Consider the following 24,120-nt stretch of genomic DNA (forward strand, 5'->3'; position numbering starts at 1 on the left):
GCAAGGCCCTGGGTTCGGTCCCCAGCTCCGAAAAAAAGAACCAAAAAAGAAAATACCACCAGGACAGGGCTATCTAAAGACACATTCGGTAGTGTGTTAACTATACAAAAAAAAAAAGACACTGTACTGTTTAAGAACAAATCTTACACAGCCTTACATTTCAATTTTTTTCTTTAAAAGGAGTGAGTTGTGTACAGGGTGCGTTGTATGCTTTATAGACAAGAAAAAAAACTGCACTAGAACCAACTTACTCATCACCATCTTCTTCATCATCTTCATCTTCCCCTTCTTCCTCGTCTTCCTTCTTTTTCTTGCTCTTCTCCGCCTTGACCACCCCCTTTTTCACTGCATCAGGTTTTCCTTTAGCTCTGTAGGCAGGGATATCCTTCTCATACTTCTCCTTCAGCTTGGCGACCTTCTTCTCATAGGGCTGCTTGTCATCCGCGGCAGTGTTGTTCCACATCTCTGCTAGTTTCTTTGCAACATCACCAATGAATAGGCCAGGATGCTCACCTTTGATTTTTGGGCGGTACTCAGAACAGAACAAGAAGAAGGCCGGAGAAGGAGGCCTCTTGGGGGCATTGGGGTCCTTGAACTTCTTTTTGGTCTCCCCTTTGGGAAGGTGTAGGCTTTCATTTCTCTTTCATAATGAGCCTTGTCAGCCTTTGCCATATCTTCAAATTTCCCCTTTTAGTAGATATGGTCTTCCACCTCTCTGAACACTTCTTGGAGAACTCTGAGAGTTGACAGAAGCATCCAGGTGCCTCTTCTTGTGCTCCTCCTGGCAGGTTTGCACAAAGAATGCATATGAGGACATTTTGCCCCTCGGCTTCTTAGGATCTCCTTTGCCCATGTTTAGTTGATTTTTCCTCCGCGAAGCACAGAGTCCCCCAGTGCTGGTCCGGCTCTCTCTTGCCCCAGCGCTGTCTCTATAGAGCTCAATGTACTGCCGGAGCTCTGCTTCTTAGCCTGGTAACAGATCATTGCCACCACAGTCTAGGGTTGCCTCAGATTCTTTTTGCAAACTTCTGCAGGTTTAAATTTCCTAGTCTCCATCTTGACTCTTCTAAGGAACAAATCTTGCTGCCCTCCCAGGCTGTCCCAAGCTTCCTAGTCCCTACTAGTGCAACCTCCGGCACTAGTTACCATGATCAAGGTACTTAGACAAATCTTGCCTTCCAGATGCCCCTTTGATTTACAGTAAGCAAAAGTAAAGTACTCGCCAGTGGGGTTTGCAAAGGACAGATGCGATGCAGTTTGAAAGGACACGAGCAGTAGGCTTAGAGATAGATAAGTCAGAGTGGGCCCTGGATCCATGGGTGTTATCTGTGGATTCAAGCAACCACGGATCAAAAATGGCAGAAAACAAATGGCATCTCTACTGACCACCAGCAGAATAACTGTTTTCACATCATTTGTGCTGTATTGGGATTTGTAGATAATTTACATGAGGGAACGTATGTCAGATGATATGCAAAGGTTATAGGAAAATAGATAAATTTTACATCTAAGACTTGAACAACTCTAGATTTTGGTATCCTAGGAAAAGTTTCTGTCACCATGGATACAAGTTGACAGCCATACTTCTGTTCATATAAGTGCCCTTACCAACATTCAAAGATTTCTTTCCTGTAAAAGTTCAATTTTTTTCTTTTGTTTTCTTTTCGAAATCTTTAAACATTGAGTCAGAATCCTTGGTGTGTCTTTTAAGGTTTCTCTAGTAAGTTCATTGATAATTCGGGGTTGAGCTGTTTTACAGAAAATCGCAAGCTTCCAACTGGAGTCTTCAAAAGTTTTACTGATAAGAGTCATGTCCAACAGAACTCTGCGAACATGTTTAGCTTGCGCTACTGGTTTCCTAGTTCCTGTAAATAATGTCTAAGTGCTGCCATCTGTAAGGCATATGATACCAACAGAAGGGTGCCTAATAACCAGGAAGCATTAACGTTCTTAGCCTCTAAATTATTTGGAATCAGCTGGTATGGTCTGTGTTGACAAGGCTGCTTTAAGCTTGATTTCTGTGTCTTCCTATAGCAATGCCACAGTGGGAAGGCCATCTTCTCTAGCTCCTTATCTTCCACATCAAACTGTTAGAAGATGGATTTATAACAGACCTAAAGGTACTAGCAAAATGAAAATTAGTTCTTGGGTAGAATAGCAATCCCATTTGACTTGCCCGTAGCAACTGTGTCATATCTGCTTCTATGAACAAGGAAATGACTTCTTAATGTACTTTTCTTCCACTAAGAAGAATTAAATCTGTGTGGCAAAATGGAAAACCAGTATGCTGGCAGCCAAATTCTGAAAGGAAGATCCATGACCCTCATAAAGATATTTGTGGTCTAGTTCTATGCTAATGAGCCTTATTTAAGCTCAGACTTGCTCAGTGTGGAAATATAGCCCTGCTGGAGAGCAAGGATATCTTTCCCACACTGTGTTGCCTTCCACATCAAAGTCACCCTGAGATAAATGGGGGAAATTCTCTGTCTGCTGCATGCAGGCTGCCAAGGTAGAGTTTCTGCAGTAGGATGAGGTATTGGGGGTCCAAGAAAATGAGCATTGCTAGTTTAGTTGGAAATTTTTATTTATGAGTATTGTGTATATCATATGTAGTTGGGGTTAGTGGATCCACACATGCGTGTGGAGGTCAGAGGACAACTGTGTGGAGTGATTGTCCCCTTTCATTTTTACCATAGTTTCCATGATCAGCTTGCCAAGTTTCTACCTTATTCTTTGAAACAGCATGTTTTGTTGAGCTTGCAAGGTTCTTTTCAAAGTATCCATGTTCAAATGTAAATAGTAGCTATAGAATTGCCCATTTGTGCAGATTGTCCATGATTAAGGAATAAATATGGTTAGGGACGATGCTGGCACCTAGCATTTCTTACCTAGGTAAGTAAATGAATTTCCTCCAGGGCAAATGGAATTAGGTAATGTCTGCCTACCTACAGGAGGCTGTAAGGTTGTGTGTGAGATAACGACCACCAGAGACATTGGCCTCGGCGTCATAAGTGTTGGCCACCATCAGCAGCACTATTGAAGAATCTAAGTCACAGTAACAAAAATCACGACCCTGTGCATCTGTGAACAAGCCTCACTGATAACTTATCACTGCACTTGAAGGACAGGATTGGTGACAAAGCTGAAATACAATAGAAGATTAAACTCAACTGAAAACCTACTCAGATAGAATGGACATATGTTCACTGTATACAGAGATGTTACATATAGTTGTAAATATATATATGTAAAATATATGTACATATATGTGAATATGTGAATATATACTTATACACAGAGATACATATACAGAGAATGGTCTAAGGAGGAACTGAATTACCTAAGTTATTAATATTCTACACTATTTTCTCATAGTTTCTATTACAGCAGGTGCACTTAGATTCAAAAACCTGCCACTTCTTGAAAAACAAACTAGAAAAAAAAAAACCTGATAATGAAAAATGTATTCATTCATAGTGTTGGCAAACTTGAGTGTCTAGATTCAGAATTTCTTCCAGTCACAGTACTTACAACTCCTTGGAGCTCATAAAAGACAGTGAAAGCCAGACAGAGTGGTAGGTAAACTGTAGGCCAGAATGGAAGATGTCCAGCCGGGATGGCTGGAGACAAGGCACAACTGCAGTCGAGAAAAATCAATAACTGAACAGTGCCTGGCAAGCAGAAAGAGCCACAGAGGCTGTGGTGAATGGTGGGACGTCATTCTCACCAGCCTCCCACACTACCCAGCCTCTCTCTGTCACAGGTTTATCAGGCAAGCAGAAGGCGGCAACGGCCCCAGTGCAGCCGAGCCTTGTGATTCTCTTAGAGAAGCAAGAAATGTCAAACCTTACGTGAAACTCTTTATTTTTGAAATTGGGCAATTAATGTAATTAAGATACACCTACAGGCCTCTAATTTGCAAATTATTTTCACTCTTCCTCTCTCCCGCAACATTATGAAAAGGAAATCTCGTGGACTCTTTAATAAGCCTATTCCATTTTCTTTCTCCAAAGCTTCAAAAACATGACAGAGAAGAAGAGGACTCACCAGCCTTTTGGAGATCTGAGGAGGAGATGGCTGCAGAGGCGGAAGTTCTGAGGGCCTACTTTCAGGTAAACATTGTAAAAGTAACTTTTATCCTCCTGTTGCAGTTGTGTGGGAGACTTACTGCCTTGGTCTGCTAACTGAGGCCTAGTCCTAGAAGCTTCTAGTCTCCACACAATCTTATCTAGGCTTAGAATGATTTCAACCTCTGAGACCTGCTGTTGAATAAGCTTAGCCTTTTTAATTCTCTCTGAACTCTGGCTGGCTGGTTTAACAAAGCTCTTCTGGCTCAAACTCCTCTCAGAATGAATGACTGACTCATTCTGCCTTTTGTCTATGCCTCTGAACTGCTCTGCTTAGCTTCAAAGTAACTCTAGCAATCTTTCCTCATCTTCTGGCTCTATCTCATTCTCAGACTCATTCTGTCTTTTCTTGTGTCTAGCTTGTTCTCTCTTCATCCTGTCTCTGTAAAACTCTCCTGATAAAACCACCTCCATTTCCCTCTCTGTGCTGCTCTCCTCTCCCTCTCAATTCTACTGCTCTCCACAAACTACTGTATTCCTGTACTGTTTGTCTCTCTCTTCAGGAGTGTCCCTTTTCCCTCGCTCTTGAGAGTTGGGCATATCCTATTCTGTGAAATCTTTCTCTGATTCATCACTTTTTCTGTGGCTCAATTGGATATCATTTTCAAACATGGGTGCTTCCTTCTACAAACTAACGTTGTCTTCATTGTTTGTGATTAAAGGTGCTATGGGGATGTATGTCTATTTTCCAGCCAGAGGGATGTGCCTCACCCTAGAAATAGGTTTAAATATACTGTAGCAAAACATCAAGTATTCCACCTTCGCCCAGACCTCCTGATGAGCCTCAGGAAAGCAAAAGGAATGGCTCGGAAGGACAGAAACATAGCAAGGGGACTACAAAAGCCCTTCAAAACTGTGAGGAAAAACTTTGACCCATATAGGACTTGCCCACATCTTACCACGGTAGGAATGGGCAATAGTCTGAAGGGAAAGTCCTGAGATTTCCAAGTTCTTATGACCTGGAACAACGAATTAGACCAGGAGCCTTTGGTGAATGGTAGAGATAGGGGTAACTTATAATAAAGAGAGCACTTGGGAGTGAGCAAGAGGGCAAGAGAGCTGGGGAGACTCTAGGCTCTAATGTGCTCAGCTAAGAGAATGGTGAGCCTTTATGGGCCATCTGTGTAACGTCGCCTCTCTGGAATTTAGAGATTGTTCACGTAACTCTTACTACTGTGTATTGTTAAAATTATTTTACTTAATTGATGGTCTCTCATTATACTTTATAAATTAACTTTTAGTGTATAAAAATGTCGAACAAAGTACATAGAGGATTTAGCACTAACCCTTGTTTGAGGCATCCACTGGGGGTCTTGGACAGAATCGCCTGCAGGGTAAGAGAAAACTGTTGTACACTGCTTTGATATGAATGCAAACAAGTTCAAAGACATGTGCATTAACTGACCATTCTCTCTCAGTCTTACTTTTAAAATGCTTTAATTACTCAGTGACCCAGAGTGCCTTTCCCTCTAGTGTCCTGTGGCCAGTACTTGAAGTTTGGGCTAATATCAGACTAGGAAGGACACACTGAGGCCTCCTTCCAAGTGTGTCCAAGTGGTTTTCTCCATCACAGAAAACATTAAGAGAGAGAGTAAGGAATTAGCTGAGAGGGAGGTTTACTCAAGGGTTAAGAGAAGAAATTTAGGAATTTAGGAAAGAAAGAAAATACCTTTCTTTCTCTTTCTGTGATTTTGGAATGTTTTAGATTTTTTTCTTTTTTTAAACCTTTTTTTTTTTTTTGCAAAATTCTGTGTAATTTTTGGATATGTACAGACACCAGCAAGCAGTTTTACAAGGCCAATGACAGGATGGTCATGAAGCAGAGGCTACTTGGCATCATCAGTAGGCCATGTTGCTGGAAGTCATTATGGTAGTCTACATTATACCCTATAGGTAGTCTCTGTTTTCTCTCTGCCTCTCCTGGCCCCCAGTTCAAGCAGGCCATGCAACCAAGCCCTGCAAAGCTCAGTTCATTCTGTCATGCATGCGCTGAGTCAGAATGCCTTTGCCTGAAGGAACACAGTGAAGTATAGCAGAAGCTTGCCCATGTTTTATTTTTGACCTTTCCTTCTGTTCACCTCCTATTCTGTCTGAAGGGTTGATAATGAATACCAGCCTATGGGAATGACTAATCACTGTTGAAATGAGGGTCCCACATCTTCAGGCTCAATTTATTAGGCTGAAATTGTTTTGTTTTGTTTTGTCTTGTTTTGTTTTTCTACCTTCCTGTTTAATGGGTATTTTCAGGTACAGGCAAGAAAGGTCTAGGCTTTTGCAGAGCTCTTTGTAGTCTACATCAGAATGGGTCATCTACATGCATTAAGATTTTAACTTCTAACCCAAAATTCTTACATGCTTCTTACCTGCTTCTGTGCTGAGTCCAGAATTTACCTATCTTCCAAGTGAATTCATTTGACTAGCAACTCTTGCCAGCAAGACATTAGTCCTAGGCAGTCATACAAACCTATTCATTGTTTTAATTAACTAAAACTTGCACCTCTTTTTTCTTTCTTTTTTTTTTTTTTTTTTTTTTGGTTCTTTTTTTCGGAGCTGGGGACCGAACCCAGGGCCTTGCACTTCCTAGGTAAGCGCTCTACCACTGAGCTAAATCCCCAGCCCCACTTGCACCTCTTTTTAATGGGTCTTTGTTCAGACAAAATAAATGGCCTGTTTGGGAAGCCTGATATTGGTACTGAGACCAGAAAAAAAATACAGTAGCTACTGTTACTGATATGAAGAGGGGGACCCTAAACAGATGGTCTTCAAGTTTTACCAAGAGAAGTGCCACAACTTACAATACAAAGGGACTAAATATACTTCCCTCAAGACATTTGGTCCTTAGCTTAATCCCTTTGCTTATTTGATACTGGCCTTTCCATTTTCAAATTCTATCTTTATACTGGATTTGTTTCTAGTGATATCTAGATTAATGATGCACCATTTGGATTTACCTAGATTTAAGAAACTATGTTTTGTTTATGTAAAATTAAGATGACCTTGGCTTCACCAGGCTTTCCTGATAACACTGTCAGCAGTATGTCTGCCTTGGGCAGGGTGACTTGAAGGACTTGACTTGTTGCTACTCTATAAAACCTTGAGTTTCTCAAGAGGCATAGCCAGAGATGGGACAGGGATTGGGAAGAGATGACAATCATGAAGAGTTACTGAGAAGGCACAGGAAATATCCTACTATTATAAAACCCAAGCTCAACCATGGTAATTTTTTCCTGAGTTCAGTGGTTTAGAAGTGGCAGGATTCACAATGTCAATGCGACAGTTGAGCTCAGGGGCATCATTCTTAGCTGTCACACTGCTCACCACCCCTGCAACTTCATATTTCCTTCACCAGCTCCTATGGTGACCCTCAAGAAGTCCTTTATGCCCCTCTGGTTTCCTTGGAGAGAGAACTTTTTCCTCCTGAGTTCCTTTGCCTGTCTCTCTGTCACCCTGTGCACCAAAGTAGGAACCAAAGTGAACCCTGATTTCACAAGTGATTGGGCCCAGTTGTGAGCCAAATCAGCAAGTAGTTTTCAGGTTAAAGGTGCTGATTCTCACAAGGCTGCTTTCCTTCCTTGTTACCCTCCCGTCTGACTGTGGGCCTAAGCAATATGACCTCGGGTGGGTCCAGTCTACATTGCTCCTTCCCTTTCCTTATAATCTCTCTTGCCTTTTGGATCACCTGGGGTACATTGAAATAAAATCATCTTTCAGAGATTTAAGTATTATTCCCACCATTGGAAAATGATCAGCGAAGATCAGAATTCAAACTGAATGCCAGCTCACCAAGCTCCCAGCATGTGAAGAAGATAAGGGGCATGGGAGAAAACAGGATCCCATTTGACCCTGCCAACCAGAATGCAACTAGGTCACCATTTCTTTGGAAATCATGAAAAGCAAGCAGTACTTTTGCTGTGCCAATGAAATCAGAAATGTACTGGTTGGTGCGTACAGCTCTGTCTGGATGACTGCCTGACCGATCCCTGATGTGACGGGGCTACTTTGGTTCCAGGAAGTCAGTGCCTCCTCTCTACCTCTGTGACTTTATGCATTGGCTTTCTGTACACTAAGCTGATTTCCCGGATGGACTTTGTGACATCTTAGTCTCTCTAAATCACGTTAGATGACAGTGGATCTGCATCTCCTATCTTAACCTTGCCTGCTTTTGAGAGTGTGATGATCCTCTATGTAGGTATTTAACACTTAGATTTGCTCCCTCTCTAATTTTAATTCAACACAGTGTGTCCCAGCAGGACATCATGCTGTCATGGCCAACTCCCCACTGGAACCAAGGGATCTGTCTCTTGTTGTAAGATATGCGAACATCACCTCCCAACTTGCATAGGAGTTGAAAGCAAGACAGGTTTCTACAGAGGGTTGTGTCAGTGAGATCCTTGGTAATTCATCACACTCTCTTTAGGGTGCGCCATTATGTTATAGATAATTGGTTGTCTCTCATTTACTTAGAACAATACGGTGCAATTTCAAAGTAAATAAGTCAGTCCCAAACAGCATTATTAGTAGTTACAGATGTCAAGAGAGATTTTGGTACCAGAGGTTTTTTTTAAACCACTATAGTTTCAGTCATTGGACAGTCCCTCATAGTTATGGCAGCAAAGGCAAACAAGATCTGCCTGGTTGTCTCATACGCTAGTCTCTAAATTTTGCCTCTTAAAATCTACCCCAGTAGTCATAGAGAGGGTCTACATTTTACATGAACAGATTCCAGTGAGAAAGACTCAAGGGATTCTTGAAAGAAAATTTGGGGAAAGAGGTGGTCTTAAAGTTTAGCTTGAGGTATTTAGTCTGGATCCCCAAGGGTAGAAACTCCCATTAACAGGAATGAAACTAGAGATGGTGCCTCCCTTCAGACTGAAGATATGTAAATAATGTTTATCCTTCATTTTGCCAGGACAAGACACAATGATTTAAAAGGAGCAACAAAAGAGAATTTTTACTTTTTTCTCTAGTTCTTGTTTCTGTTGGATGATGCACCCCCTTCTCCCTTTGTGTTGATTTCTATAATATGTTTTCAATTGCAAGGACATAAAGATAAACATAACCAAGTCCCCAGGGCTTGAGAATGATAATACATAGAATCATCTGGAAGTAATCAAATATAATGTCCCATGAAATGACTTATCCAGAACACCAAGTTGGTCACTGTTTTATGTTATTAGAGCTGTCCATAAAACAGTCTACCCCAATATTCAAAATAGACTTTTATGTTTGGCTTATTATTTTTCTGGGTCCCTACTTGGCCCATATAGTTGAGGTAAAGATATTCCTGAGGCCACTAATGGCTAAATGTTCTTAGATAAGAGTGAGGGTAAGGGGTAGACACTTCTACCAAGCTATATGTCTGCCCGTAATAGAAATGGCTAGTATCGCAGGTTAATTTTTATCCCTGTGAATTTTACAACAGCACAGGCCACCAACATGAAATGTTTTCAGGAAAGTATGACCCCAAAATAACTATGACTTTCAGGCTGAAGAGATGGCTCAATGCTTAAGTACACTTGCTGCTTAGAGGAACTAAGTTGGTTTCCCAACAACTCACATACAGTTCTAACTCCAGCTTCATGAGATCTAGCATCCCTTTCTACTCTCCATGGGTAGATACACACACACACACACACACACACACACACACACACACACACGAGAGAGAGAGAGAGAGAGAGAGAGAGAGAGAGAGAGAGAGAGAACAAACCTTTAAAAACAGAGTTTTAAGGCTTTTTATTTGCATCTAGTAAAATGGGGATATAGTAAAACGTAGCTTTCCATCTCTGTCTCCAGAAATGGGTGGCTGCACATTAGTCAGCATACTCCACTATGCTGTAAAACCTCCGCAAATAAATCTGTTCCGTCACTAGGCTTTTCTTTCTCTACTCGTTTCTCTCACCTCTGACAGTCTTCTCCTTCCAGTGTCTGAATTTTGTCTTCCCCTGCCTCCTTCCTTTCTAGTGAAAGACAGAGACTTCTGGAGAGCATGGGATGTTAATCTGAAGGAAGGCAATGAAAGTTCACATTAATAATCCTTGACCTCGTCACATAATAATAGCTAATGTTCATTCACTTCACCTGTTCCAATGCCTACAGTGTGCCTCGGCTGCCTCTTCATAGTAATTGCTACATCATTTTGACATGCACGAACATCGCTCAAGTTATCACATCACTGCTCAACTTGGATTACCCATGCTAGATTCACCAGCAAAAGTAATGCCTGCTGGTTTTAACTCTTCTCCAGTGAGCTAAAATATAGCTCAATATATTCAGTTCATGACTTGTAGGTATTGGAAAGTGAATATTTTATCTATGAAATTGTCCTCTGCCCTATAAGTATGGAGAAGAGAAATGGTTCAGCTGTATAACTAGTAAATTTCAACCTCAACCCAAACAACCCTAGTGTAATTTCTCATCTTGGAAATTGAGGCAGGGCAGACTTTCTAAAACAGAATAGAAGCAATGCCATAACAATTATAGGAATAGACCCATGTTTTTATGTAACCAAGCTCTTCAAGAGATGAATCCCTGCTTCTCCTTCTTTTTCTTCCCCCACCTCTCTGATCTGACCTGGCTCCTTTGGTTCCACATTATCAGTACCATAGAGCAAATATTTAGGCTTCTATAGAAACCTCCTGCAAATGTTTTAGAAACAAAAGTAAGAAGGTCTAATGGCAGTTAATTACTCTTCTAAGGCAAATGTTTATCGGTCTTACACTTTACATGGAACTTTCTAGAAGATGATTTGAAACAAAAAGGCTGACACAATGAACATCATAGTTATAATGTGTGCCCGCCTGTCCCTGCCTACTCTAAATCCAAACTCTTGTTTTCACCAAGTGAATAAAACCATTCCGGGCACTCTGAGATGAAAATTGAAAGTCTTCGGGATCATACCAAGTGGTTTTAAGTTTCGGTTTTTGTTTGCAGTAAAATATTAACTACATCACTTTGCTCTTCTGTTGATTACACAGATAGGGAAAGCACAGAACATGCTCCCTCGAGCTGTTATAAGAAGAATGAAGCAGTAAGGTTGGGATCTATTGTGACAGTGCTGTAGGCCATAGTTTTCCTATTATTTAACATGAGTCCTAGTATTATCTCCTATTATTTTGAAGAATACAAATTATCAGTGTGGTTAAATCATGAGAAATTTAAATAGTTATTAAATACTAGAAACTACAGAGGGGAGAAGTCTTTGGACTACCGAAAAGGCAAAGAAAAATAGTGACTTGTGCTTCTCTTACTAAATCAAACTACCATTGGAGATATTACTGGAGATGCCAACACAGCAAAGTTTTACACGGGCGAGAGAAGACAGGACTCCAGAGAGGCGAGCCAGCATTTGGGCTGTTCTTCCATACTGAAGGTTTGCACGACCTGCATAGATTTTGGGGGATAGATTTAGAGGTTGCCCATGATAGAGGCTTTACGAAGCCTCTACAGGTAAGTAGGATGCCAAATATCTAGAAGTATTGATCCTTCGAGTAAGAGTGAGCTAGATATCACCCATTCATTATACTAACTTCAGCCCAACATCAAATTACCAGGATATCTGAAGAAAAAAAAAAGCTCTGTCCTGAAAAGTAAATTAAAATAATATCAAAGTTCTATTCCTTTAACTTCTTGACAGAAGAAAAAGAAAAATCTTCCTGGAAGACTATAGATCAGTGTAAGGTCTTCTACCATTTTTTTTTTTCCAAATAGAATACTCAGCATGTATGTCTGTGTACTAATACATAAGCATACCAAAAAAATGTCAGGAACCAAGTTGCCACACCCTGCCCCTAAATTCATATATTAAGGTCCTTCGTAGTGGTGTTCCATGGTGGTTTGTCGGCAGGTAACTAAGTGAAGATGTCATCATGAACGCGTGGCCTCTATGATGGATTTCGTAGCCTTATAAGATGATTTGAGTTTAACTTGCCTCTCTGTGCTCATTTGAGAAGGTAAAAAGAAGGAGGTAACTTCTGGACAAAAGAGACAGCCTCAGGTCGAGGCAGCCTTGCTGTTGGGCCAACCTATCCTTCAGAACTGTGGAAAATGGATTTCCATTGTTTAAGCCTCCCAGATCACAGTATCTTGTTACAAATAATTGACCAATGCTGGTTTAAATAAAAGTTGGAATTGTCATATGTAGATGATGATGTAACTGTTTACAGATTAAAAAGGGTAGAATGCTTTGGTTTAGTTTTTTTTTCATTAAGCATAAAGCTGAAATCTATTTTAAAAAAAAATCACAGATGTTACAAAGGGTTTTTTTTTCCCAGTTTCAACTCTTTCATAGATTTTTTTTTCATGGTGGATAAGTGAATTCAACTTTCTGGGTGTTAAAGTAGCAAAAACAATAAAAATAAATAAGTAGCATGTAATTGCTTGTGAAAGTATAAAACCACACCCTCGGATCCCGGCCCGCAGCAGCTCTCTGCTCCCAGACCCGGTGAGAGAGAGACCCAACCGCCTGGTCAGGTGGGCACTCCTGAGGCTGCAGAGCGGAGGAGACCAACAACACTGCTCACCCCTGCCCACATCCCTGGCCCAAGAGGAAACTGTATAAGGCCTCTGGGCTCCTGTGGGGGAGGGCCCAGGAGCGGCAGGACCCCTGTGCCTGAGACACCTCCGGAACCTGAGGGAAACAGACCGGATAAACAGTTCTCTGCACCCAAATCCCGTGGGAGGGAGAGCTAAACCTTCAGAGAGGCAGACAAGCCTGGGAAACCAGAAGAGACTGATCTCTGTACATACATCTCGGACGCCAGAGGAAAACACCAAAGGCCATCTGGAACCCTGGTGCACTGAAGCTCCCGGAAGAGGCGGCACAGGTATTCCTGGTTACTGCCACCGCAGAGAGCCCGTGGGCAGCACCCCACGAGCGAACTTGAGCCTCGGGACCACAGGTAAGACCAACTTTTCTGCTGCAAGAAAGCTGCCTGGTGAACTCAAGACACAGGCCCACAGGAACAGCTGAAGACCTGTAGAGAGGAAAAACTACACGCCCGAAAGCAGAACACTCTGTTCCCATAACTGGCTGAAAGAAAACAGGAAAACAGGTCTACAGCACTCCTGACACACAGGCTTATAGGACAGTCTAGCCACTGTCAGAAATAGCAGAACAAAGTAACACTAGAGATAATCTGATGGCGAGAGGCAAGCACAGGAACCCAAGCAACAGAAACCAAGACTACTTGGCATCATCGGAGCCCAATTCTCCCACCAAAACAAACATGGAATATCCAAACACACCAGAAAAGCAAGATCTAGTTTCAAAATCATATTTGATCATGATGCTGGAGGACTTCAAGAAAGATGTGAAGAACTCCCTTAGGGAAACACAGGAAAACATTAATAAACAAGTAGAAGCCTACAGAGAGGAATCGCAAAAATCCCTGAAAGAATTCCAGGAAAACACAATCAAACAGTTGAAGGAATTAAAAATGGAAATAGAAGCAATCAAGAAAGAACACATGGAAACAACCCTGGATATAGAAAACCAAAAGAAGAGACAAGGAGCTGTAGATACAAGCTTCACCAACAGAATACAAGAGATGGAAGAGAGAATCTCAGGAGCAGAAGATTCCATAGAAATCATTGACTCAACTGTCAAAGATAATGTAAAGCGGAAAAAGCTACTGGTCCAAAACATACAGGAAATCCAGGACTCAATGAGAAGATCAAACCTAAGGATAATAGGTATAGAAGAGAGTGAAGACTCCCAGCTCAAAGGACCAGTAAATATCTTCAACAAAATCATAGAAGAAAACTTCCCTAACCTAAAAAAAGAGATACCCATAGGCCTACAAGAAGCCTACAGAACTCCAAATAGATTGGACCAGAAAAGAAACACCTCCAGTCACATAATAGTCAAAACACCAAACGCACAAAATAAAGAAAGAATATTAAAAGCAGTAAGGGAAAAAGGTCAAGTAACATATAAAGGCAGACCTATCAGAATCACACCAGACTTCTCGCCAGAAACTATGAAGGCCAGAAGATCCTGGACTGATGTCATACAGACCCTAAGAGAACACAAATGCCAGCCCAGGTTACTGTATCCTGCAAAACTCTCAATTAACATAGATGGAGAAACCAAGATATTCCATGACAAAACCAAATTTACACAATATCTTTCTACAAATCCAGCACTACAAAGGATAATAAATGGTAAAGCCCAACATAAGGAGGCAAGCTATAACCTAGAAGAAGCAAGAAACTAATCGTCTTGGCAACAAAACAAAGAGAATGAAAGCACACAAACATAACCTCACATCCAAATATGAATAAAACGGGAAGCAATAATCACTATTCCTTAATATCTCTCAACATCAATGGCCTCAACTCCCCAATAAAAAGACATAGATTAACAAACTGGATACGCAACGAGGACCCTGCATTCTGCTGCCTACAGGAAACACACCCCAGAGACAAAGACAGACATTACCTCAGAGTGAAAGGCTGGAAAACAATTTTCCAAGCAAATGGTCAGAAGAAGCAAGCTGGAGTAGCCATTCTAATATCAAATAAAATAAATTTTCAATTAAAAGTCATCAAAAAAGATAAGGAAGGACACTTCATATTCATCAAAGGAAAAAATCCACCAAGATGAACTCTCAATCCTAAATATCTATGCCCCAAATACAAGGGCACCTACATACGTAAAAGAAACCTTACTAAAGCTCAAAACACACATTGCACCTCACACAATAATAGTGGGAGATTTCAACACCCCACTCTCATCAATGGACAGATCATGGAAACAGAAATTGAACAGAGATGTAGCAGACTAAGAGAAGTCATGAGCCAAATGGACTTAACGGATATTTATAGAACATTCTATCCTAAAGCAAAAGGATATACCTTCTTCTCAGCTCCTCATGGTACTTTCTCCAAAATTGACCATATAATTGGTCAAAAAACGGGCCTCAACAGGTACAGAAAGATAGAAATAATCCCATGCGTGCTATCGGACCACCATGGCCTAAAACTGGTCTTCAATAACAATCAAGGAAGAATGCCCACATATACTTGGAAATTGAACAATGCTCTACTCAATGATAACCTGGTCAAGGAAGAAATAAAGAAAGAAATTAAAAACTTTTTAGAATTTAATGAAAATGAAGGTACAACATACCCAAACTTATGGGACACAATGAAAGCTGTGCTAAGAGGAAAACTCATAGCGCTGAGTGCCTGCAGAAAGAAACAGGAAAGAGCATATGTCAGCAGCTTGACAGCACACCTAAAAGCTCTAGAACAAAAAGAAGCAAATACACCCAGGAGGAGTAGAAGGCAGGAAATAATCAAACTCAGAGCGGAAATCAACCAAGTAGAAACAAAAAGGACCATAGAAAGAATCAACAGAACCAAAAGTTGGTTCTTTGAGAAAATCAACAAGATAGATAAACCCTTAGCCAGACTAACGAGAGGACACAGAGAGTGCGTCCAAATTAACAAAATCAGAAATGAAAAGGGAGACATAACAACAGATTCAGAGGAAATTCAAAAAATCATCAGATCTTACTATAAAAACCTATATTCAACAAAACTTGAAAATCTTCAGGAAATGGATAATTTCCTAGACAGATACCAGGTACCGAAGTTAAATCAGGAACAGATAAACCAGTTAAACAACCCCATAACTCCTAAGGAAATAGAAGCAGTCATTAAAGGTCTCCCAACCAAAAAGAGCCCAGGTCCAGACGGGTTTAGTGCAGAATTCTACCAAACCTTCATAGAAGACCTCATACCAATATTATCCAAACTATTCCACAAAATTGAAACAGATGGATCACTACCGAATACCTTCTACGAAGCCACAATTACTCTTATACCTAAACCACACAAAGACACAACAAAGAAAGAGAACTTCAGACCAATTTCCCTTATGAATATCGATGCAAAAATACTCAACAAAATTCTGGCAAACCGAATCCAAGAGCACATCAAAACAATCATCCACCATGACCAAGTAGGCTTCATCCCAGGCATGCAGGGATGGTTTAATATACGGAAAACCATCAACGTGATCCATTATATAAACAAACTGAAAGAACAAAACCACATGATCATTTCATTAGACGCTGAGAAAGCATTTGACAAAATTCAACACCCCTTCATGATAAAAGTCCTGGAGAGAATAGGAATTCAAGGCCCATACCTGAACATAGTAAAAGCCATATACAGCAAACCAGTTGCTAACATTAAACTAAATGGAGAGAAACTCGAAGCAATCCCACTAAAATCAGGGACTAGACAAGGCTGCCCACTCTCTCCCTACTTATTCAATATAGTTCTTGAAGTTCTAGCCAGAGCAATCAGACAACAAAAGGAGGTCAAGGGGATACAGATCGGAAAAGAAGAAGTCAAAACATCACTGTTTGCAGATGATATGATAGTGTATTTAAGTGATCCCAAAAGTTCCACCAGAGAACTACTAAAGCTGATAAACAACTTCAGCAAAGTGGCTGGGTATAAAATTAACTCAAATAAATCAGTAGCCTTCCTCTACACAAAAGAGAAACAAGCCGAGAAAGAAATTAGGGAAACGACACCCTTCATAATAGACCCAAATAATATAAAGTACCTCGGTGTGACTTTAACCAAGCAAGTAAAAGATCTGTATAATAAGAACTACAGGACACTGAAGAAGGAAATTGAAGAAGACCTCAGAAGATGGAAAGATCTCCCATGCTCATGGATTGGCAGGATTAATATAGTAAAAATGGCCATTTTACCAAAAGCAATCTACAGATTCAATGCAATCCCCATCAAAATACCAATCCAATTCTTCAAAGAGTTAGACAGAACAATTTGCAAATTCATCTGGAATAACAAAAAACCCAGGATAGCTAAAGCTATCCTCAACAATAAAAGGACTTCAGGGGGAATCACTATCCCTGAACTCAAGCAGTATTACAGAGCAATAGTGATAAAAACTGCATGGTATTGGTACAGAGACAGACAGATAGACCAATGGAATAGAATTGAAGACCCAGAAATGAACCCACACACCTATGGTCACTTGATTTTTAACAAAGGAGCCAAAACCATCCAATGGAAAAAAGATAGCATTTTCAGCAAATGGTGCTGGTTCAACTGGAGGTCAACATGTAGAAGAATGCAGATCGATCCATGCTTATCACCCTGTACAAAGCTTAAGTCCAAGTGGATCAAGGACCTCCACATCAAACCAGACACACTCAAACTAATAGAAGAAAAACTAGGGAAGCATCTGGAACACATGGGCACTGGACAAAATTTCCTAAACAAAACACCAATGGCTTACGCTCTAAGATCAAGAATCGACAAATGGGATCTCATAAAACTACAAAGCTTCTGTAAGGCAAAGGACACGGTGGTTAGGACAAAACGGCAACCAACCGATTGGGAAAAGATCTTTACCAATCCTACAACAGATAGAGGCCTTATATCCAAAATATACAAAGAACTCAAGAAGTTAGACCGCAGGGAAACAAATAACCCTATTAAAAAATGGGGTTCAGAGCTAAACAAAGAATTCACAGCTGAGGAATGCCGAATGGCTGAGAAACACCTAAAGAAATGTTCAACATCTTTAGTCATAAGGGAAATGCAAATCAAAACAACCCTGAGATTTCACCTCACACCAGTGAGAATGGCTAAGATCAAAAACTCAGGGGACAACAGATGCTGGCGAGGATGTGGAGGAAGAGGAACACTCCTCCATTGTTGGTGGGATTGCAAACTGGTACAACCATTCTGGAAATCAGTCTGGAGAATCCTCAGAAAATTGGACATTGAACTGCCTGAGGATCCAGCTATACCTCTCTTGGGCATATACCCAAAAGATGCCCCAACATATAAAAAAGACACGTGCTCCACTATGTTCATTGCAGCCTTATTTATAATAGCCAGAAGCTGGAAAGAACCCAGATGCCCTTCAACAGAGGAATGGATACAGAAAATGTGGTACATCTACACAATGGAATATTACTCAGCTATCAAAAACAACGACTTTATGAAATTCGTAGGCAAATGGTTGGAACTGGAAAACATCATCCTGAGTGAGCTAACCCAAACACAGAAAGACATACATGGTATGCACTCATTGATAAGTGGCTATTAGCCCAAATGCTTGAATTACCCTAGATGCCTAGAGCAAATGAAACTCAAGACGGATGATCAAAATGTGAATGCTTCACTCCTTCTTTAAAAGGGGAACAAGAATACCCTTGGCAGGGAAGGGAGAGGCAAAGATTAAAACAGAGACTGAAGGAACACCCATTCAGAGTCTGCCCCACATGTGGCCCATACATATATAGCCACCCAATTAGACAAGATGGATGAAGCAAAGAAGTGCAGACCGACAGGAGCCGGATGTAGATCGCTCCTAAGAGACACAGCCAGAATACAGCAAATACAGAGGCGAATGCCAGCAGCAAACCACTGAACTGAGAATAGGACCCCCGTTGAAGGAATCAGAGAAAGAACTGGAAGAGCTTGAAGGGGCTCGAGACTCCATATGTACAACAATGCCAAGCAACCAGAGCTTCCAGGGACTAAGCCCCTACCCAAAGACTATACATGGACTGACCCTGGACTCTGACCTCATAGGTAGCAATGCATATCCTAGTAAGAACACCAGTGGAAGGGGAAGCCCTGGGTCCTGCTAAGACTGAACCCCCAGTGAACTAGACTGGTGGGGGGAGGGCGGCAATGGGGGGAGGGTTGGGAGGGGAACACCCATAAGGAAGGGGAGGGGGGAGGGGGATGTTTGCCCGGAAACCGGGAAAGGGAATAACACTTGAAATGTATATAAGAAATACTCAAGTTAATAAAAAAAAATATAAAAAAAACCCAATAAATCCTTTTTAAAAAGTAAAAAAAAAAAACAAAAAAACAAAACAAAAAAAAAAAAAAACAGTTGCCATTACAAGAACCAATATCAAGCTAAAGGGAAAAAGAAAAAGTGAGTCAATAGATTTTGGCCAATACAGAAGTAAAAAATACACTGGAATTATCTGAAAACTTTGTTAAAGTCTCCATGATTAAAAAAATTATGACAATCAGTACTAAGCACACTTGAAGTAAATTCGGAACTGGTTTAGTAAAAAACATAGAAATTCTTATCAAAGAAATTTAAATTACAAGAAGACCAAAGGAAAACATTGACTCAAAAGGTACAATAAGGAAACCAAAATGTTCAGAGGGGAGCAGATAGAGGAAGGAGTCATTAATATAGAATGTAGAACAATTTGAACTACCATAACTGAACAACAGAATGGGGGGGGCATCAAAAAACAAAATTGAACAATGGTTTGAGACCTATAAGCTTCTAATAAAAGATCCATCACACATAGCAGTGTTGCCCTAGAAGATGAAACAGTAAGGAAAAGTACTTACAGAAATAAAGACTTGAAGCATCTCAAATTTTACATGAGACATAAACCTACAATATAAAATTGGAGTGGGGGGTAATAAAAAAAAAAGTATAAAACGCTAAGTGAAGCCCCGTGGCTTTGGGATGGCATTCTGTCTACGTAGACACTCTTTTAGAGAATTTGGAACAGGGCAAGGGTTTTGAGTGGAGTAATGCTATTGTGTTGCTGTGATACCCTGTAACATAGGCAAGAAAAAGTCTATTTTGATTAATGATTCCAGAGAGATGATGGCTATTGTGTCATGGGATGAATGGCAACAGGAGGCAGGAACAGGCATCTTTTTGATAGAATTTTCACTTATAAACAGTCAGAAAAAGGTACCAGGATGTAGAGCATGGCTATAAACACTCAAAGCCAGCTGATTCATTGTAGCATGCTCTATAACCTTTCTAGGCAGTGCCATCAACTGGGACCAAGCATCCTAATTCTGGAGCTCTCGGGGGCATTTCATATTCTAAGAAATTCTAAGAACTCTAAGAAGTGTCTAAGAAATTCAAGATGCATCTTTAAAACCAATGCTGTGATAATTTCACATGTGAACTAAAGTCTTATGTTTTATAATAAAATGAAAATAAGAGAAAGATAAGGGAAGTGAAAGTTCTTTGTGAAAGGCATAATGATGACTTTCAAACTAGAAAATTCTTAAGCAGTGGAAATATGTTTTTCAAATAAAATTTCACAAAACATCTCCAAAACTCTCAGATGATGTGAGAAAGTACTAAGTAGAATTATTATAAAACTACACAAAAAATGTACAATAGCATAATGGAGTATATTTAGTGCCACATTTCTCATGAACAAGGGAGTTAGTCAACTAAACCATCAGTCATGTGAAAGTAAGGTATGAACCATAGTGAAATAGAGAGACAAAGAAGAGAAAACACAAATATAATGAAAAAGTCCAATATATTTATTTAGACATCCATAAGATCCAGAATTTTAGTGGAAATTATATTTTAGAAGATAATGTCTGAGAAATTTCCCAAACTCTAGGGTAAATGCTATGTACTGGTTCATACAAGTAATCTAAGCTGTAAGAATGTGGAGATAGGAGAACCATTTGACCATAGATATTCCAGACCACCTAGGCAACATAGGGAGGTCCTGTTCCAAAAGAAGGATTGCCAGGGTTTTAACTCACTCAACAGAGTTCTGGCTGAGCATACACACAGTGCAGGCTTTGATCCTAATGACGTATATAACCAGGTATAGTGGCACACCCTGGCAAACCTCAAAATGATGGGGTAAAAGCAAGAGGGTCAGAAGTCCAAAATTATCCTAAGATGCATGGTTGGTTTCAAGCTACCTAAAGATGCATATCTCTCTCTCTCTCTCTCTCTCTCTCTCTCTCTCTCTCTCTCTCTGCCTCTGTCTTTCTGTCTCTCCAATTTCCACAAGATAAAAAAGATTATATGAATAATTTGATAATGATTAGAGAACTCAAGCTGCTTTCCAATAAACATGTTGTAAGGCCCAGATGTATTGGTCTAACCTGCCATGCATGAGAGAATGAAGAAGGGATGGGAAGGAAAGAAAAATTCTGAGTTAACCTGCAAACAAACTAACCAGAAGTACAGAAAGAAAATGTTCATCTTAACAGTACTTGGAAAAGATGACGTGCTAGTGATACCAGATAGATGTGGGACAGACCCACATGGGTTATGTGTTCATACAGTTATCAAGAGGACAATATTAGTGATCAGTATGACTTCTGCATTGTGGTACAGTGTTAATTAATGCCTTCCCTCAGATTAGTCAAAGAGAAAATGAGAGGATCACCTCAGGAGATGTGGATTAAACTATCAATCAAAATATCATCTACATAAATGTTGAAGCTTTGGTGCAACCATAAGGGAATTCATAAGTAATGATGAAAGATTGTCAATCGAGGATTGATAATGACATCACAATGATCATTGTTGACATTTGTACTTTGAAATGTACTCAAGGTGCCAGTACACAGTAAAGGAGAAGAAATGAGAGATGAATAAAGCTGTCATTATTTGTGGGCAATGTGATGATATACTCACAAACTCCCAATATGGAGAATTTATTAGAATCAATCAATAGATTTAGAAGGATCTCTAAACATAAAAATAATATATGCAGTTTCAATTTCTCTATACTCACAGTTAGAATGGAAAATGTTTTAATTTGACATGTATATTAATGTAAAAAATTATACATCTAGAAAGAAAGATATGCAATCTTCTAGTTAAAAACATACAAAATGTTAAGAGGCATCCAAGATGAATTAAATAAACAAAGAGATTAATGACTGGTTTTACGAAAACTCAATTTTCTTCAGTCAGCCTTTGAATTCAAGGGGATGCAAAACCAAAGTTCCTGGTTTGGTTTTGGGGAAAGGTAACAAATTGACCCTGAGCTCATTGTAGAAATGTAGCTGTAATACCTGAACAAACAAACAGCCAACCTACCAACAAAAGCCAAAACATGTCTGTGGCTTGTTCTACAAGACACTGGGACGTATTTATGACAAGGCCACAAGACTTAGGGAAGCATGATGATATTGGTGCAAATACAAGCACCGGAAAGAACAATATAAGAAGCCAGAATGAGATGTGGGCATATCTGAACACTTGATTTATGAGAAAATAATACCACAAGCCTCTGGGGAAAGGAAAGTCTTCACAGCAAATGGGTCTAGGAAAATTGGCTATCCATGTAGAAAATTAATAAAGTGAATCCCTGCCTCACATTGTATATAAAGGTTGGTTCCAGGTAAATTTAAACTCAGAATGTGCAATACAAAACAATACAGGTTTTGAAGACAGTATAGAGATTATCTTCATGATTTGCTATAGGAAAGACTTTAACTAACAAGGCATCAAAAATCTCTTTAAATTTAGCAAGAAAAGGTTAACAAATTGGACGTAAAGAGGAAATTGAGCCCCCCCCCCCCGTTCCCCACTCCCACAAAACAAGGAATGTTGAAATGGACCATTGTTTGCCAGGAGAAAAATGTAGCTTAGATCAGAATGAAATGCCAGACTAGCTTTTTGCAGTTATCTAAATTTCTGCAGGCAGCCTGTAATAAGTGCTTGCAAAAATATGAAAGAACAGAAACACACAAGTCCCCAGAGTAGGCCACATTCTATTCCAGTGTTTACAGATACTCACTGAGATGGTAAAATCAGAAAGGAATGCATGAATCAGTCACTACATATGTCAGGCACTAAGAATGAGGTGAGAAGACAAGGGAAGGGGCGATGTGAGCTGAGGAAGGTGGGCAGAGGCCGGCAGTATTCCATTCCTTGCCGTGGGCGGTAGGAAGATATTCATTTTATCTTTTTTGTATTAATTCTGTAAGCCAGATATGAGTCGCGTGCAGTTTTTCCCCTCTATGCACATTATAGTTCAAGAAAAAGAAGAACAAGCAAAAGCAATGAGATAAATGAGAAAGTAACAACAGCAGCAATAAACAGCGAAGGAAAGGAAGAACTTGTCTTTACTGTCCTGTCTAATTGCTGGCTGGATACTCAATTGTTGCACGTAGGTGTAAGTCAAAACAAGAGAATAATTGTTGCCCAGGGTCTTTGCAGATGCACTCCTAGTGCATGAAGAGTTGACGACCCCACCTGACCGCCATGTTCCCTTGCTTTAAGAAGCTACACTGGCAACCCCATCATTATTTTTAAAAGTGAATAGTAGAGATCACTGTGGAGAGAGTACTTTAGTAGTAGTAATAACTCATAATGATGCCATGTAAAAAGAGCTTATTATGAACAACCTGTTCTAAGAACTTTGTAGACTTCATCTCAAACCTTTCAGTGATGCTCCAGTTTGTCTGGGCTTTCAGAAGCAGGAATGGAGGTTAGAGGCAGCTATGGAACTTGCCCCAGAATTCTGGAAATTCAAGGTTCAGGTAATCTGACTTTGGAGCAGATATTTAACCTTCAAAACACAGTTGTTGTGTCTTTGGAGAGACATCTGTCTCTAAAGAATACTAGCTAACTGACCGCTGAAATTATCCAATGAAACAGAAGAACAAGATATCATTTTTTCTTACTTCTTCAATAACTTCAGGAACGAAGCCAGCATTTGATGATTCCTGTGCTGGAAGCTTCATGTATGTCACTTTAGCCAGTCATCAGAGCCATCTACTGGGGATATAACACTGTCTCAATCCTCCAATTACAAACTTGAAGACTCACACTTCATTAGACAACCATGGATAAACCATAGCTAGTCAATATCGGTGGCCATCCATTAGATACTGCATTCTCAAGTCAGTGAGGACAACCAGGGGCTCCATTCAAGATCCTTCAGTTAGACAGAGGGTCTTGGAGAATCTGCCATTGTTTCTTAGGAAACATGTAGATAATTGAAAGACTTAATCAAAGAATAGGAATGGAATGGAAGACTGCAGATGTTTCATTTTGGCACTACCAATTCCATAGGAAGAACATGTTCTAGAATGTGACCCCAGTCAATTAAAAACCTCCCCTTCCTTTGATGCCTTAACATGGAGCCAGAAGACTTCAATTAGAATGATGACAACTTCAGGCTTCAAGAAGTCTTCCACTCATCGTTGAGAGAAACCAGAGACAGGA

The 24,120-nt window shown here is 40.1% G+C and overlaps 1 protein-coding gene across 9 annotated transcripts in view; it reads left to right on the plus strand.

Annotated features, from left to right (window-relative positions):
• Fhit (fragile histidine triad diadenosine triphosphatase) overlaps nt 1-24,120 on the plus strand; it is a 1,507,501-nt gene that overhangs the window by 1,474,640 nt on the left and 8,741 nt on the right. For all 9 annotated transcript variants that reach the window (XM_063274603.1, XM_063274602.1, XM_039093632.2 and 6 more), the window contains 1 exon segment: nt 4,014-4,112. In XM_063274603.1, coding sequence (XP_063130673.1) covers nt 4,014-4,112 — 99 coding nt within the window.

This window comes from Rattus norvegicus, chromosome 15 (genome assembly GCF_036323735.1).
Source record: "Rattus norvegicus strain BN/NHsdMcwi chromosome 15, GRCr8, whole genome shotgun sequence".
In the NCBI taxonomy this organism is placed as follows: Eukaryota; Metazoa; Chordata; class Mammalia; order Rodentia; family Muridae; genus Rattus; species Rattus norvegicus.